Genomic DNA, 11,587 nt, shown 5'->3' with positions numbered 1-11,587 from the left:
TGTAAAAGCAAGTCAAAGAACACTTTGTTAGACAAATAAGCATTATTACAAATGAAAAGCTTATTCAAATAGATACACTAATCAACATTATTACAAATGAAAACCTTATTTAATTAGAATACAACATATCATATTGATAAGTATAGGTTCATCACTGTGCAAAGAATCTATAATACATGCAGAGCAAAAGTTCTAGAGGGGAGCAAATATAAACCATGAAAAGTAGTCATCACGTCACTAAAATGGAAAGCATGCTTCAGTGGATTGTGGTCCTCGTTTTTACTTGTGGATTGTTCAAATCTTCTTTCATAATTCATGATAACATAGATTCAATGAATTGATATTTATCATCATGTATATGTTTTGGTTCATATAGACTACATTGAAAATATGACAGACACAAAACATTATAAGACTGAAGTAGATAAAATTGTTTTTAAAATGATAATTTTTCAGAAAGGTTCACACATCTTGTTGGTGATTAAGATAAAACAAATATAGTTCAGCATAAAACTCAATCATGGCAAAAATAAAATTGCACAACAAATATCAAACAATTAGTACATGTTCGTATTTAGTAGTACTAAAGTTGAGGAAAAAAAAACTGATAGACTAAAAATGGTAATTCAACTTCAATAAAAACCACTAAAAGAGAAGAAAACGACATATCAGCAAAAAATACACCCAAACAGTCAGCCACAAAAAGAGAAAAAAGAATACCTTATGTTGTCTTTTTTCACAGCTGACCCAAGTTCCACAATATCAAATAGAAAACAAAAAAAAAAGTTAGATAGATAGATCTGATTAAAGAGTATTACAAAGGACAAACTAAATTGAGAAAATCATAAAAAAAAAAAAAGGGGGATAATAACATACCTTATAGTGTTAAACCAAGATTTATATCTTTGACATTGTAAGTAAAATTTGCATGAACCACAATCCACTTTTGTTGTGAACAACTACTAATAGGTTCAATTAAGCTAGCTTTGTCGCAAGTTTGTGGATAAAATTATATTTTAGATTTATTTAGCACACAAAAATAAAATTATGTGATGTAACATCCTCAAAAATCACCCAAGCTTGACCCTTATGTTTCAGAGTCTTGAAAGCCAAAACCTCAAGTATCTTTCCAAATTGGCTGAAAACAGCGTGCAAAGATCTCTTCAACTCTGCATCAAAATTGAAGTATATAAATAAAAAGAGTATATGAGTGTATCTATATTGAAAAATTGATGTTATGAAAAAAAAGAACGAACCATCGATTTTGATTTTTTCGTTGAGGTTGTTGATGTAGATGGTCATGTTTTGAGGAAGTTCGGGGTTAGCGTTAACTTCAGCCATGTATTAGTTGAGATTTCGAAGATGAAAGAGAGAGTGAGGTTCTTCACGACGGGGGTAAGGTAAACCCTATAAGCCACTGCCGGAGAAGCTGACCTGTGTGCGACGAGTGTTTTTTTGTTTGAACTATTTTGGGCTTTAAGCCATCTTGTCATGTGGGTGTATTAATATTAAGCCCAATTCAATATAAGCTCGAAGTACAATTTGAGAAAGTTGTTCTTTAGACACCTAGCAATTGCTCACAACCATCTTACAACATGTAAAAGAAAATCAAAGAACACTTTGTTAGACAAATAAGCATTATTACAAATGAAAAGCTTATTCAAATAGATACACTAATAAACATTATTACAAATGAAAACCTTATTTAATTAGAATACAACATATCATATTGATAAGTATAGGTTCATCACTATGCAAAGAATCTATAATACATGCAGAGCAAAAGTTCTAGAGGGGACCAAATATAAACCATGAAAAGTAGTCATCACGTCACTAAAATGGAAAGCATGCTTCAGTGGATTGTGGTCCTCGTTTTTACTTGTGGATTGTTCAAATCTTCTTTCAAAATTCATGATAACATTGATTCAATGAATTGATACTTATCATCATGTATATGTTTTGGTTCATATAGACTACATTGAAAATATGACAGACACAAACCATTTTAAGACTGAAGTAGATAAAATTGTTTTTAAAATGATAATATTTCAGAAAGGTTCACACATCTTGTTGGTGATTAAGATAAAACAGATATAGTTCAGCATAAAACACAATCATGGCAAAAAAAATTGTAGGACAAATATCAAACAATTAGTACATGTTAGTACTTAGTAGTACTAAAGTTGACAAAAAAAAAAACTGATTAGACTAAAAATGGTAATTCAACTTCAATAAAAAGCACTAAAAGAGAAGAAAACGACATATCAGCAAAAAAATACACCTAGACAGTCAGCCACAAAAAGAGAAAAAAGAATACCTTATGTTATCTTTTTTCACAGCTGATCCAAGTTCCACAATATCAAATAGAAAACAAAAAAAAAATGTTAGATAGATATATCTGATTAAAGAGTATTACAAAGGACAAACTAAATTGAGAAAATCATAAACAGAAAAAAATAAAAAAATAAATAGGGGATAATAACATACCTTATAGTGTTAAACTAAACCAAGATCCAAGAACCAAACCAACCAAGTAAAAAGAAAATAGAATAAAACTGTTAAAATGAATCAAAGCATGAATAATCAAAGAATCAACAAAAACCCATGAACATAACAGTTTTAAAGCTAAAAAACTACCTCAATCACAGATCTGGAGATGAGAATAACGAAAATGAAACTAAAATGTGATGGTGGATGAGATTGAGACGTGAATGAAAGAAAAAAACGAAAACAGAGTAGAGAAACAAATATGATGAATGGAGATGAGAGTCACGGTGGGTGTGGTGTAATCTCAACCATTTTCCGGTTGGTTTGTTGTGTGGCCGGCAGCTAGGGTTTGTTCTTGGGAGAGAGGGTGATAAGCGGCTGCTGCTAGGGTTTCTTTCTTTGCAGAAATGCATGAAAGGGAGGTGTGTTTGGGTAAAAGTTTAGTTTTTAGATAAATGATAACTGAACACACTTTTTTTGACAAAAATACAACACCATATGTTACTGTTCATCTATACTCATTTTAGTTTTTTTTCATTTTTTTTTTCTTCCCAGACTCTCCCTTTTTCTCTTAGAACCACCGTCCCCTTCTGGATGATAACTGGATGTGTTTTTTCACTATGCCATTGCCACTGAGAAAGGAACAGCAACCCAGCAAAAAAACAGTTTCTTGCTTGTACATTAAATTTGGAAATTGATAAATCTCTCAATATATTTGCTCCAATCCAAACCTTAAGTTAACGCCAAACCTTCAAAAATCTGATTTTTATTCCATTTTTTTTTCCAATGTAACTAAAAATAATTACAAGAGGATAGCAATTCACAAGATAACTTAAAAAGTTGTATACTTAAGCAAAAAAGAGATCATGTATCTAGTTACTCTTCATCCAGTAAAATAACTAGGGAAATCTCCCCCAAACAAGAAAAACGCATGACAAATGACAAATCCATAAAATGTAAAATAAATTTGTCATAGATAAACTCAAACCAAATAGTAATTTACCATAATAAAAAAAGAAAGCAATTTTCCAAATACAGATTTTTATAAGAATGTTAAAAGTTAGTGCACTAACTACAATCATACAAGAACCAAGGCTGCTACGGGTAAACAGCAATTAAGAAGATAAACTATTGCATTAGATGGATTAACAACTCTATGCGAAGACATATGATTCCTGCCTTTCTTGCACCATAAGTTGGAGAAATCACTGTCTATTTCTTTGCATAAGTTATCAACATAGGGTTTTGTGGGGCTATCTTGAAACCTTGCAGCGCCTGCATAGCCATCGTGGATTGCATCTCATCTCCATATTCCACAAAGGCAATTCCTGGCTTTGCTTCAACCATTCTAACTTCCTTGAATCCAGGATATTGAAGAAACAACATTTGAAGCATCATGGGAGTGGTCTCGTTAGGAAGATTCTGAATAAAGAGAATATTATTTGGTGGTGCAGGAGCCTCAGGTAGCAAGGACTTCGCACCGCCTGGATAAGGTATCTGGGATAACTGCATTATTAGAAAAAGTGTGTAACAAATGCAGAATAAAATTGTCCGTGCTTCTGTGTATTATAGAATAATTTGCTTTGAAACAGATAGTGTCATCTCATCTTCATTATTTTGATTCCGGCTTTGATAATAAAACTTTAACAGTTCGAGAAAAATTACCATAAAACGGTTAAAATTATGAAGATGCTAGATTCAATGAGACAAAGGTCCAGCACATTAAGATGCCTATAAAATGACCATTGACAAAAATAAACTACAACAGCAGAGAAACTTACAGCAGGAGTTGCACCGTAAGCACCAGCATAAGCAGGATTTAGGCCAGTTCCAGCTAAATTAGCATCGTTTTGGTCCTTCCTTTTTTTGCCTGCTGAAAAATGTAATTGGATATGTAATTTGACTATGTATATTTATTTATACAGTACATATTACAGATATTCATTAAAAGAGTTGCATCCATACTAGACACGAAAAGTCAAAAGTATAGCGAAAGTCTGTTCTTTGCTGATGAAGGAAAGCATAAAAAATATCATTTATTGGATCTTTTCCTTCTTCATTATTAATGCATTATCACTTACAGAAATCATGACCCCAAAAGCCCCTTGGCGACCAAACCAAACAAAAACCCCCACCAACACCAAAAAAGATAAAACCTATGAAATATATTGATTGGCCTTTTGTAGCCATTATTGGGCCCTCAGTGAGTTGGACCCTCATTTTGAAGAGAAAACATTCTTAGTTTAGTTTGTTTATTTCCAATATGAGCTTACACTTAACAGTACGATATCCTTTAAAAAAAAAATAGAGAGCTCAAATAGTTATACCTTTGTCATCGTGCCTCTTTCGTTTTTCCCGAGGAACAAAAGTACCTTCTGCTTTAGCTATGACATCAGATTTAGTCCTGGCATACTGTATTCTCTGCATAGATTGCAAAATGGAATTCAATTTCTTGCCTGAGAATAGTTTTATGGAAATTATATAAACTAACAAACTATTACATATCCAATGGGGCCAAACAGGCCAAACAATAAGTTGTCTATATCCCACATTGAGTAGTTTAGGATGCTCGGTGGTGTACTTACGTGACCTGGTGCTTCCCCTTTGATAGATAGCTTTTAAGGGAGGGTTTCCCAAGTGCTTAAATACTGATTAATTGGTATCAGAACTGGTCGTCAGTTGCTCGTAAAGAGCTACCGACAGAGGAGCTGAGCGAAAAGGCCGCATAAAGCACTGTAGTATGCCAACCCGTCAGGTTGTCATCTCTCTCAGGGGTGGTGCTACAATAGATTAGAGATTTGTTATGGGGTGCCCACGTCCCACATCAAGTAGTATGGGATGTTTGGTGGTGTAACTAAGTGGTTTGGTTCTTCCCCCTTGAATCTTGATTGCTAGCTAAGGGAAGGTTCCCTAAGTACTTGATACTTGTCTAATTGTAATAAAATTAATTTTTCATGATAAATTCTACTTTTAACTGATTTAGCTGTAGACCAAAAAAATCTATTTAGCACGAGGAAAATGGATAGATATCAAATAAAAAATTCATTAAAATTTTGCTGAAGATTTGAAAAATATCAAACAGGTCTAGCCAGAACGAAAAATAACACATCACATGCTAGCATATGACCAATTAAAATAAAGCTCCAGCAGCACAAATCAAGCAACGATTATTGGAGCACGCACTGATAGAAAGCATTTTTTATAGCTTCAAAACACTCAGTTAGAACTAACTGCAAATCTCACCATGCCACACCATCCATTAAGATAGACCATAAATCACATAATTTTATTTTTCTGTGCTAAATAAATCTAAAATATAATTTCATCCACAGAATTGTGACAAAGCTAGCTCAATAGAACCAATTAGTAGTTGTTCACAACAAAAGTGGACTGTGACTTCATGCAAATTTTACTTTCAATGTCAGAAATATAAATCTTTGAATCACGACATTAGTAGTTGTTCACGTACGGAGTGTTGGGCGATTAAGAGTCAACATGAGAATCAAGTAAGTGTAGCAGAGATGAGGATGTTGCGCTGGATGAGTGGTAAGATTAGATAGGATAGGATTAGGAATGACACCATTAGAGAGAGAGTGGGGGTAGCACCTATAGTAGAAAAGTTGGTAGAAAATAGACTTAGATTGTTTGGGCATGTAGAGAGAAGACCCGTAGATGCCGTGTTAAGAAGGGTAGATCAAATGGAGAAGAGTCAAGTTAAAAGAGGTAGAGGAAGACCTAGGAAAACTATTAGAGAAACCATTAGAAAGGATTTAGAGGTCAATGAGTTGAATCCAAATTTGGTGTATGATAGAACACTATGACGTCATTTGACCCATGTAGCCGACCCCACCTAGTGGGATAAGGCTTGGTTGTTTTTGTTGCTGTTGTTGTTGTCATAAATTAGAATGAAATTACACCCAAAAATTCTAACTAAAAAACTAATCCTAATAAAAAAAGCACCTTAAATTAAATTAAAAATACGAAAGTAAAACACAATTTCAAATTTGAAAAGTGAAATTGAAGAGCATATGATAGTACCATGGGCTTATCATAGAAGGGGAAACCTTGCATTTGCCTAAGAGCATTAGAAGCAGAAGTAACATCCTCAAAAATCACCCAAGCTTGACCCTTATGTTTCAGAGTCTTGAAAGCCAAAACCTCAAGTATCTTCCCAAATTGGCTGAAAACAGCGTGCAAAGATTTCTTCAACTCTGCATCAAAATTGAAGTATATAAATAAAAAGAGTATATTAGTGTATCTATATTGAAAAATTGATGTTATGAAAAAAAAGAACGAACCATCGATTTTGATTTTTTCGTTGAGGTTGTTGATGTAGATGGTCATGTTTTGAGGGGGTTCGGGGTTAGCGTTAACTTCAGCCATGTATTAGTTGAGATTTCGAAGATGAAAGAGAGAGTGAGGTTCTTCACGACGGGGTAAGGTAAACCCTATAAGTCACCGCCAGAGAAGCTGACCTGTGTGCGACGAGTGTTTTTTTGTTTGAACTATTTTGGGCTTTAGGCCATCTTGTCATGTGGGTGTATTACTATTAAGCCCAGTTCAATATAAGCTCGAAGTACAATTTGAGAAAATTGTTCTTTAGACACCTAGCAATTGCTTACAACCATCTTACAACATGTAAAAGCAAATCAAAGAACAATTTGTTAGACAAATAAGCATTATCACAAATGAAAAGCTTATTCAAATAGATACACTAATAAACATTATTACAAATGAAAACCTTATTTAATTAGAATACAACATATCATATTGATAAGTATAGGTTCATCACGTGCAAAGAATCTCTAATACATGCAGAGCAAAAGTTCTAGAGGGACCAAATATAAACCATGAAAAGTAGTGATCACGTCACTAAAATGGAAAGCATGCTTCACTAAAATGGAAAACAACAACGCCGGCGCGGTGGCCGGCCACCTTATGGTGGCGCCGCCGCCGCCGGCAAACCATCAAACACCTCCGATTTCAAATTTTTTGTGGATTTAGACATCCATTTTCTTCTTCTTTTCAAATATTAACTCAAAATTTTCAACACACAAACACAAAACCCTAGATCTAGAAAATAAGTTTCGAAATTTTTTAGAACAAAAGTCTAACCAAGGACGAGAAGGTTGTTACCTCTGTTGAACCGGAGGAAATAAAGCTTACGAGACGGAAAACTTCAAAATACTCTTCTCTCTTCGGAATCGAGTTCGGATCTGCTTTGTGATGAATGGGTGATGTGTTTATGAATTGTTTTGATGTTGAATGTTGTTGAGAATTTTTTTGGATCTGGAAACTTTGAATGTTGTTGATGATTTCTTGCTTTTATCCGAAAATGTGAGAAAGAAGAGGAAATTAGGGTTTTTGACTTGATTGGGGAAATGTGTGCCTGCTATGTGATGTGTGCAGTACCAAGGGTGTGTTTGGTTGTGAGAAGAAAGTGAAAAGAGAGAAATAGGTGAGAGAGAGAGTATGAGAAGAGAGAAATAGGTGAGAGAGAGTATGAGAAGAGAGAAATAGATAAGAAATAAAGTAGATTTGATGAGTTGTTTGGAATAAGATAAAGAAGAGAGAAATAGAAGAGAAAAAGATATTATTGTTTTTTGAAAAGACAAAAATATCCTTGAATAAAACAACATATAATTTATTATTAATTAATTTGTTTTTGTACAAATTAACTTAATTTATTAGTTTGATAAAATTAAAGAAGAAAGGAGGAAGTTAATTGATGAAAGCATAAAAATAAAAGAGGAAATTAAATTATGAGAATCAAAGATAATAAAAAAGATGGAGAAAATGAATTAATAAAATTTAAAATTGTCCTTTTCGGAAATCAAAATGAGGTAATTCAAAGTAACCTTCTTGCTGAAATTTCGTCTGAAACGACGAAAATTCTCAGCTTTAAAAATACAAATAAAAAGGATAAAAATAGAAAAAGTTGTCAAAATTTGGGGTATGACAGATGCCCCTATTTAAGTTTCTCAAGGAAGAAATTTTTAAATCAACGGGTCAAAGAGACTTAAATATCAAGTACACCAATTTTGACCAATTGAAATGTTGATAATGCAATGCTTATGAACATAATAGTATGAGTGCCTATGATGCAATTATGAATGCAAAGACGGCAAGGATACACTGACTGGGGAACAAACTAATAGGTATTATTGGGGAGGAAAAACGGTCTATTACCTTTTAAATTGATAAAGACGACGTTACAAGAAAGATAAACACATGTCTATTACCTTTAGAATTGATAAAGACGACATTACAAGAACGATAAACACATGTTTATTACCTTTAGAATTGGTAAAGACGAATATGCAAGAAATCATGCCTATTACCGTGAATTAGGTAAAGACGAATATGCAAGAAAAAACTTGAATGGACACTGGGGGAAATTCAGTAACAGGTATTTGCAAATTGTCCGATGGAGAACATGTAGCTTGCAATACTAATGAGAAAAGAGACTAAAACATATTTTCAAACTGTTCGATAAAGAATATGCCATTTGAAATGCTAGGGAGACAAGGTATAAACGTATTTTCAAACTGTTCGATGAAGAACATGCTATTTGAAATACTCAAGGTACAATCTAAAAGGTATCTTCAAACTGTTCGATGAAAAACATGTCGTTTGAAATACTGATGAAAAGAGGTAAAAGGTATTTTCAAACTGTTCGATGAAGAGTCTGCCATTTGAAATACTGAGGATAAAAGATATTTACAAACTCTTCGATGGAGAACATGCCATTTGAAATACTGAGATACAAGGTAAAATGTATTTTCAAACTGTTCGATGGAGAACATGTTGTTTGAAATACAAAAGATACAAGATAAAAATGTATTTTCAAACAGTTCGATGGAGAACATGCCATTTGAAATACCGTTGATTGGTGACATCTCTGGATCAGACACGCTTGGGGATGACACTTTCTGTGAGATACAATTGAAATAAAACACAAGGTGGTCAATGCAATCATGTAAAAATTATATTTGTATGCATGCTATATGTGCATGAATGTTTTATATGCATGAATATGTATACGAATGAATGATTGAATATAAGCATGAAACTTGTAGGACTGTATGATTGTATATAACAGGTGATATAACGCCCTATTTTATTATTTGAATATTTTATTGTGTTTCGAATCTATTTTTATGACTTATGTGATTTATATGATTATTGTGATGTGTTGTTGATTTATTAAGTGGCTTATTTTATTATTTAATAGAATAGGATTTGAGAATAAAATAAGATTAAGTTGTGGGGGTTGTTTTGGAAATTAGATGAGTGATATTTTGTTATGATATATGTTGGTATTTATTAGTATAATATATTTGTTATTTGGTGTAGAAATATACATGTTATCTTATGTAGAAATATATTATGTTATTTGGTGTGGAAATATTATGTTATTTGGTGTAGAAATATATATATGTTAATTGGTGTAGAAATATATATGTTATTTGGTGTAGAAATATATTTCTTATTTGGTGTAGAAATATATATGTTACATAAATATATTTGTTATAGAGATATATTTGTTATTTGTTATAGAAATATTATATATATATATATATTAGAATAGAATATTGAGATTTGGAGGGCAGATTTGGAAATAAGAGAAAATAAGTAGGTTAAGGATTTATATAAAAGGGGAGAGTTAGAATTAGAAAATAAGAATTACGTGAAACCTGTTTTTGGAGAAAAATGGAGAAAACCAAGAGAAGAGAGGAGGAGCAATTTTGTAGAGTCCGATCATCTAATTTAAGGTAGGGGTGAGACTAGCTTTCTCTAATAATGGGTTGTATAATTCTGAAAAAGGGTTTAACCTTGTGGTTGTTAATAGGTTTTGATGTTGTAGAATTAGGGTTTGAAACTAAAATTGATTGTAGAAAGAGTAGATAATCCGATGAATTAGGTTGATAATTGGTGAATTTCTAAAATAATGTTTTGGGTCAAGTTTTATATGGTTTTGAGTGTCTTATCATGTATAGAAATGGTTAGACAAGTTTTGGAATCAAATTTGGGCATTGGAAAGTCAAAATTGGGATTTTGGGGTGAAAAATGGGTTTTTCCCGAGAGCTGCACAGTGACAACATCTCCTGTTTCATGTTCTTGCGTCTGTTTCACACGTTTCCGTTTTGAACTGAGTTTTGGTGTAAACATGAAAGTTGTAGATAATTTTGTTAGCTTTCCAGTGGCTTTGGTTTGACTCGAAAATAATTTTTAGTTTTTGAGTTATGATGAAAATACTCCAAGGAGATCTTAGTGAAATCTTAGGAAAATTTAGTATAACATTTTCTAAGTTAGTCCAAAACTTATGGAATAACTCCAACCCTCAAAATTAGAAGTACTATGAGTTCAATTAAGGTGTTTAAGAGTGTTTAACCTATGTTGTGAGTTGATCTTGGTATAGGAATGAAGTTGTTAATGATTATAATGAGGTTCAGAGAGGATGAATAAGATGATTAATATTAATGATTTACTTTGATGATTAAATGTGAAAATATTTATATATTATGAAAGACGTTGATATGAAGTTGTAATTGTTATATATGATGATTATTATTGATGGTGACTTGCTGCATTTGTTTAAATGATGATGTCTTGTTGTTGTGATGAATTAATACCATTAAGATGTCTAAGTTGTTAAGTTGTAAGATGTTGATCCAAATCATTGGTATCATATGAGATGTCTAAGTTGTTAAGTCGTAAGATGTTGAGTCCATTGCATACTCATTTAAGTTGAGGGCTTGATGTCCTGTAATGTATATTTATACATATTATATTGAAGGCTTGATGCTCTGTAAGTTGAGGGCTTGATGCCCTGGTTGGTACCACATGCATTATTAAAAGGTCGTAGTTGCATTTTGTCGAGATGGTCTAAGATGAATAAGAAGTCTAAGTTGCATTGTTAAGTTGAAGTTGTGTCGTTGTTGTTAAGTTTTTATTTAACCTTGAGTTGATTGATGAAACCTTATATGAAGAACTATGTTAAGTATTAATATTTATTAATCATTGTTGTTTATGTTATTATATGATGATATTTATGATGTGTTGTTTATGTTGTTCTAAAATGAAGTTTATGATGCGT

The 11,587-nt window shown here is 32.5% G+C and overlaps 1 protein-coding gene and 1 long non-coding RNA gene across 5 annotated transcripts; both read right to left on the bottom strand.

Annotated features, from left to right (window-relative positions):
* Positions 1–871: 871 nt before the first annotated feature.
* LOC25493024 (uncharacterized) lies at positions 872–1,580 on the bottom strand. Its single transcript, XR_003011479.2, has 2 exons — positions 1,257–1,580; positions 872–1,169 (listed from the first exon to the last, which is right to left on the bottom strand). It is a non-coding gene; the product is annotated as an uncharacterized lncRNA (long non-coding RNA).
* A 1,859-nt stretch (positions 1,581–3,439) lies between these two features.
* LOC25493023 (U1 small nuclear ribonucleoprotein A) lies at positions 3,440–7,951 on the bottom strand. 4 transcript variants are annotated; one of them, XM_024782167.2, is made up of 6 exons: positions 7,624–7,951; positions 6,786–7,115; positions 6,526–6,698; positions 4,815–4,908; positions 4,269–4,360; positions 3,440–3,984 (listed from the first exon to the last, which is right to left on the bottom strand). In XM_024782167.2, the coding sequence occupies exons 2-6, from the start codon at positions 6,868–6,870 to the stop codon at positions 3,700–3,702; spliced, it is 729 nt and encodes a 242-aa protein (XP_024637935.1). In that variant the 5' UTR covers positions 6,871–7,115; positions 7,624–7,951; the 3' UTR covers positions 3,440–3,699. The 4 variants fall into 4 exon arrangements, with proteins under 4 accessions (XP_024637935.1, XP_024637936.1, XP_013456852.1 ...); XM_024782168.2 differs by having other exon boundaries at positions 4,269–4,357; XM_013601398.3 differs by having other exon boundaries at positions 3,440–3,993; positions 4,269–4,357; positions 7,624–7,949.
* Positions 7,952–11,587: the final 3,636 nt, after the last annotated feature.

The sequence above is a fragment of the Medicago truncatula genome, chromosome 4 (genome assembly GCF_003473485.1).
Source record: "Medicago truncatula cultivar Jemalong A17 chromosome 4, MtrunA17r5.0-ANR, whole genome shotgun sequence".
Taxonomy (NCBI): Eukaryota; Viridiplantae; Streptophyta; class Magnoliopsida; order Fabales; family Fabaceae; genus Medicago; species Medicago truncatula.
The sequence above is the reverse complement of the archived record's forward strand: the minus strand, read 5'-3'. Positions and strand labels throughout refer to the sequence as shown.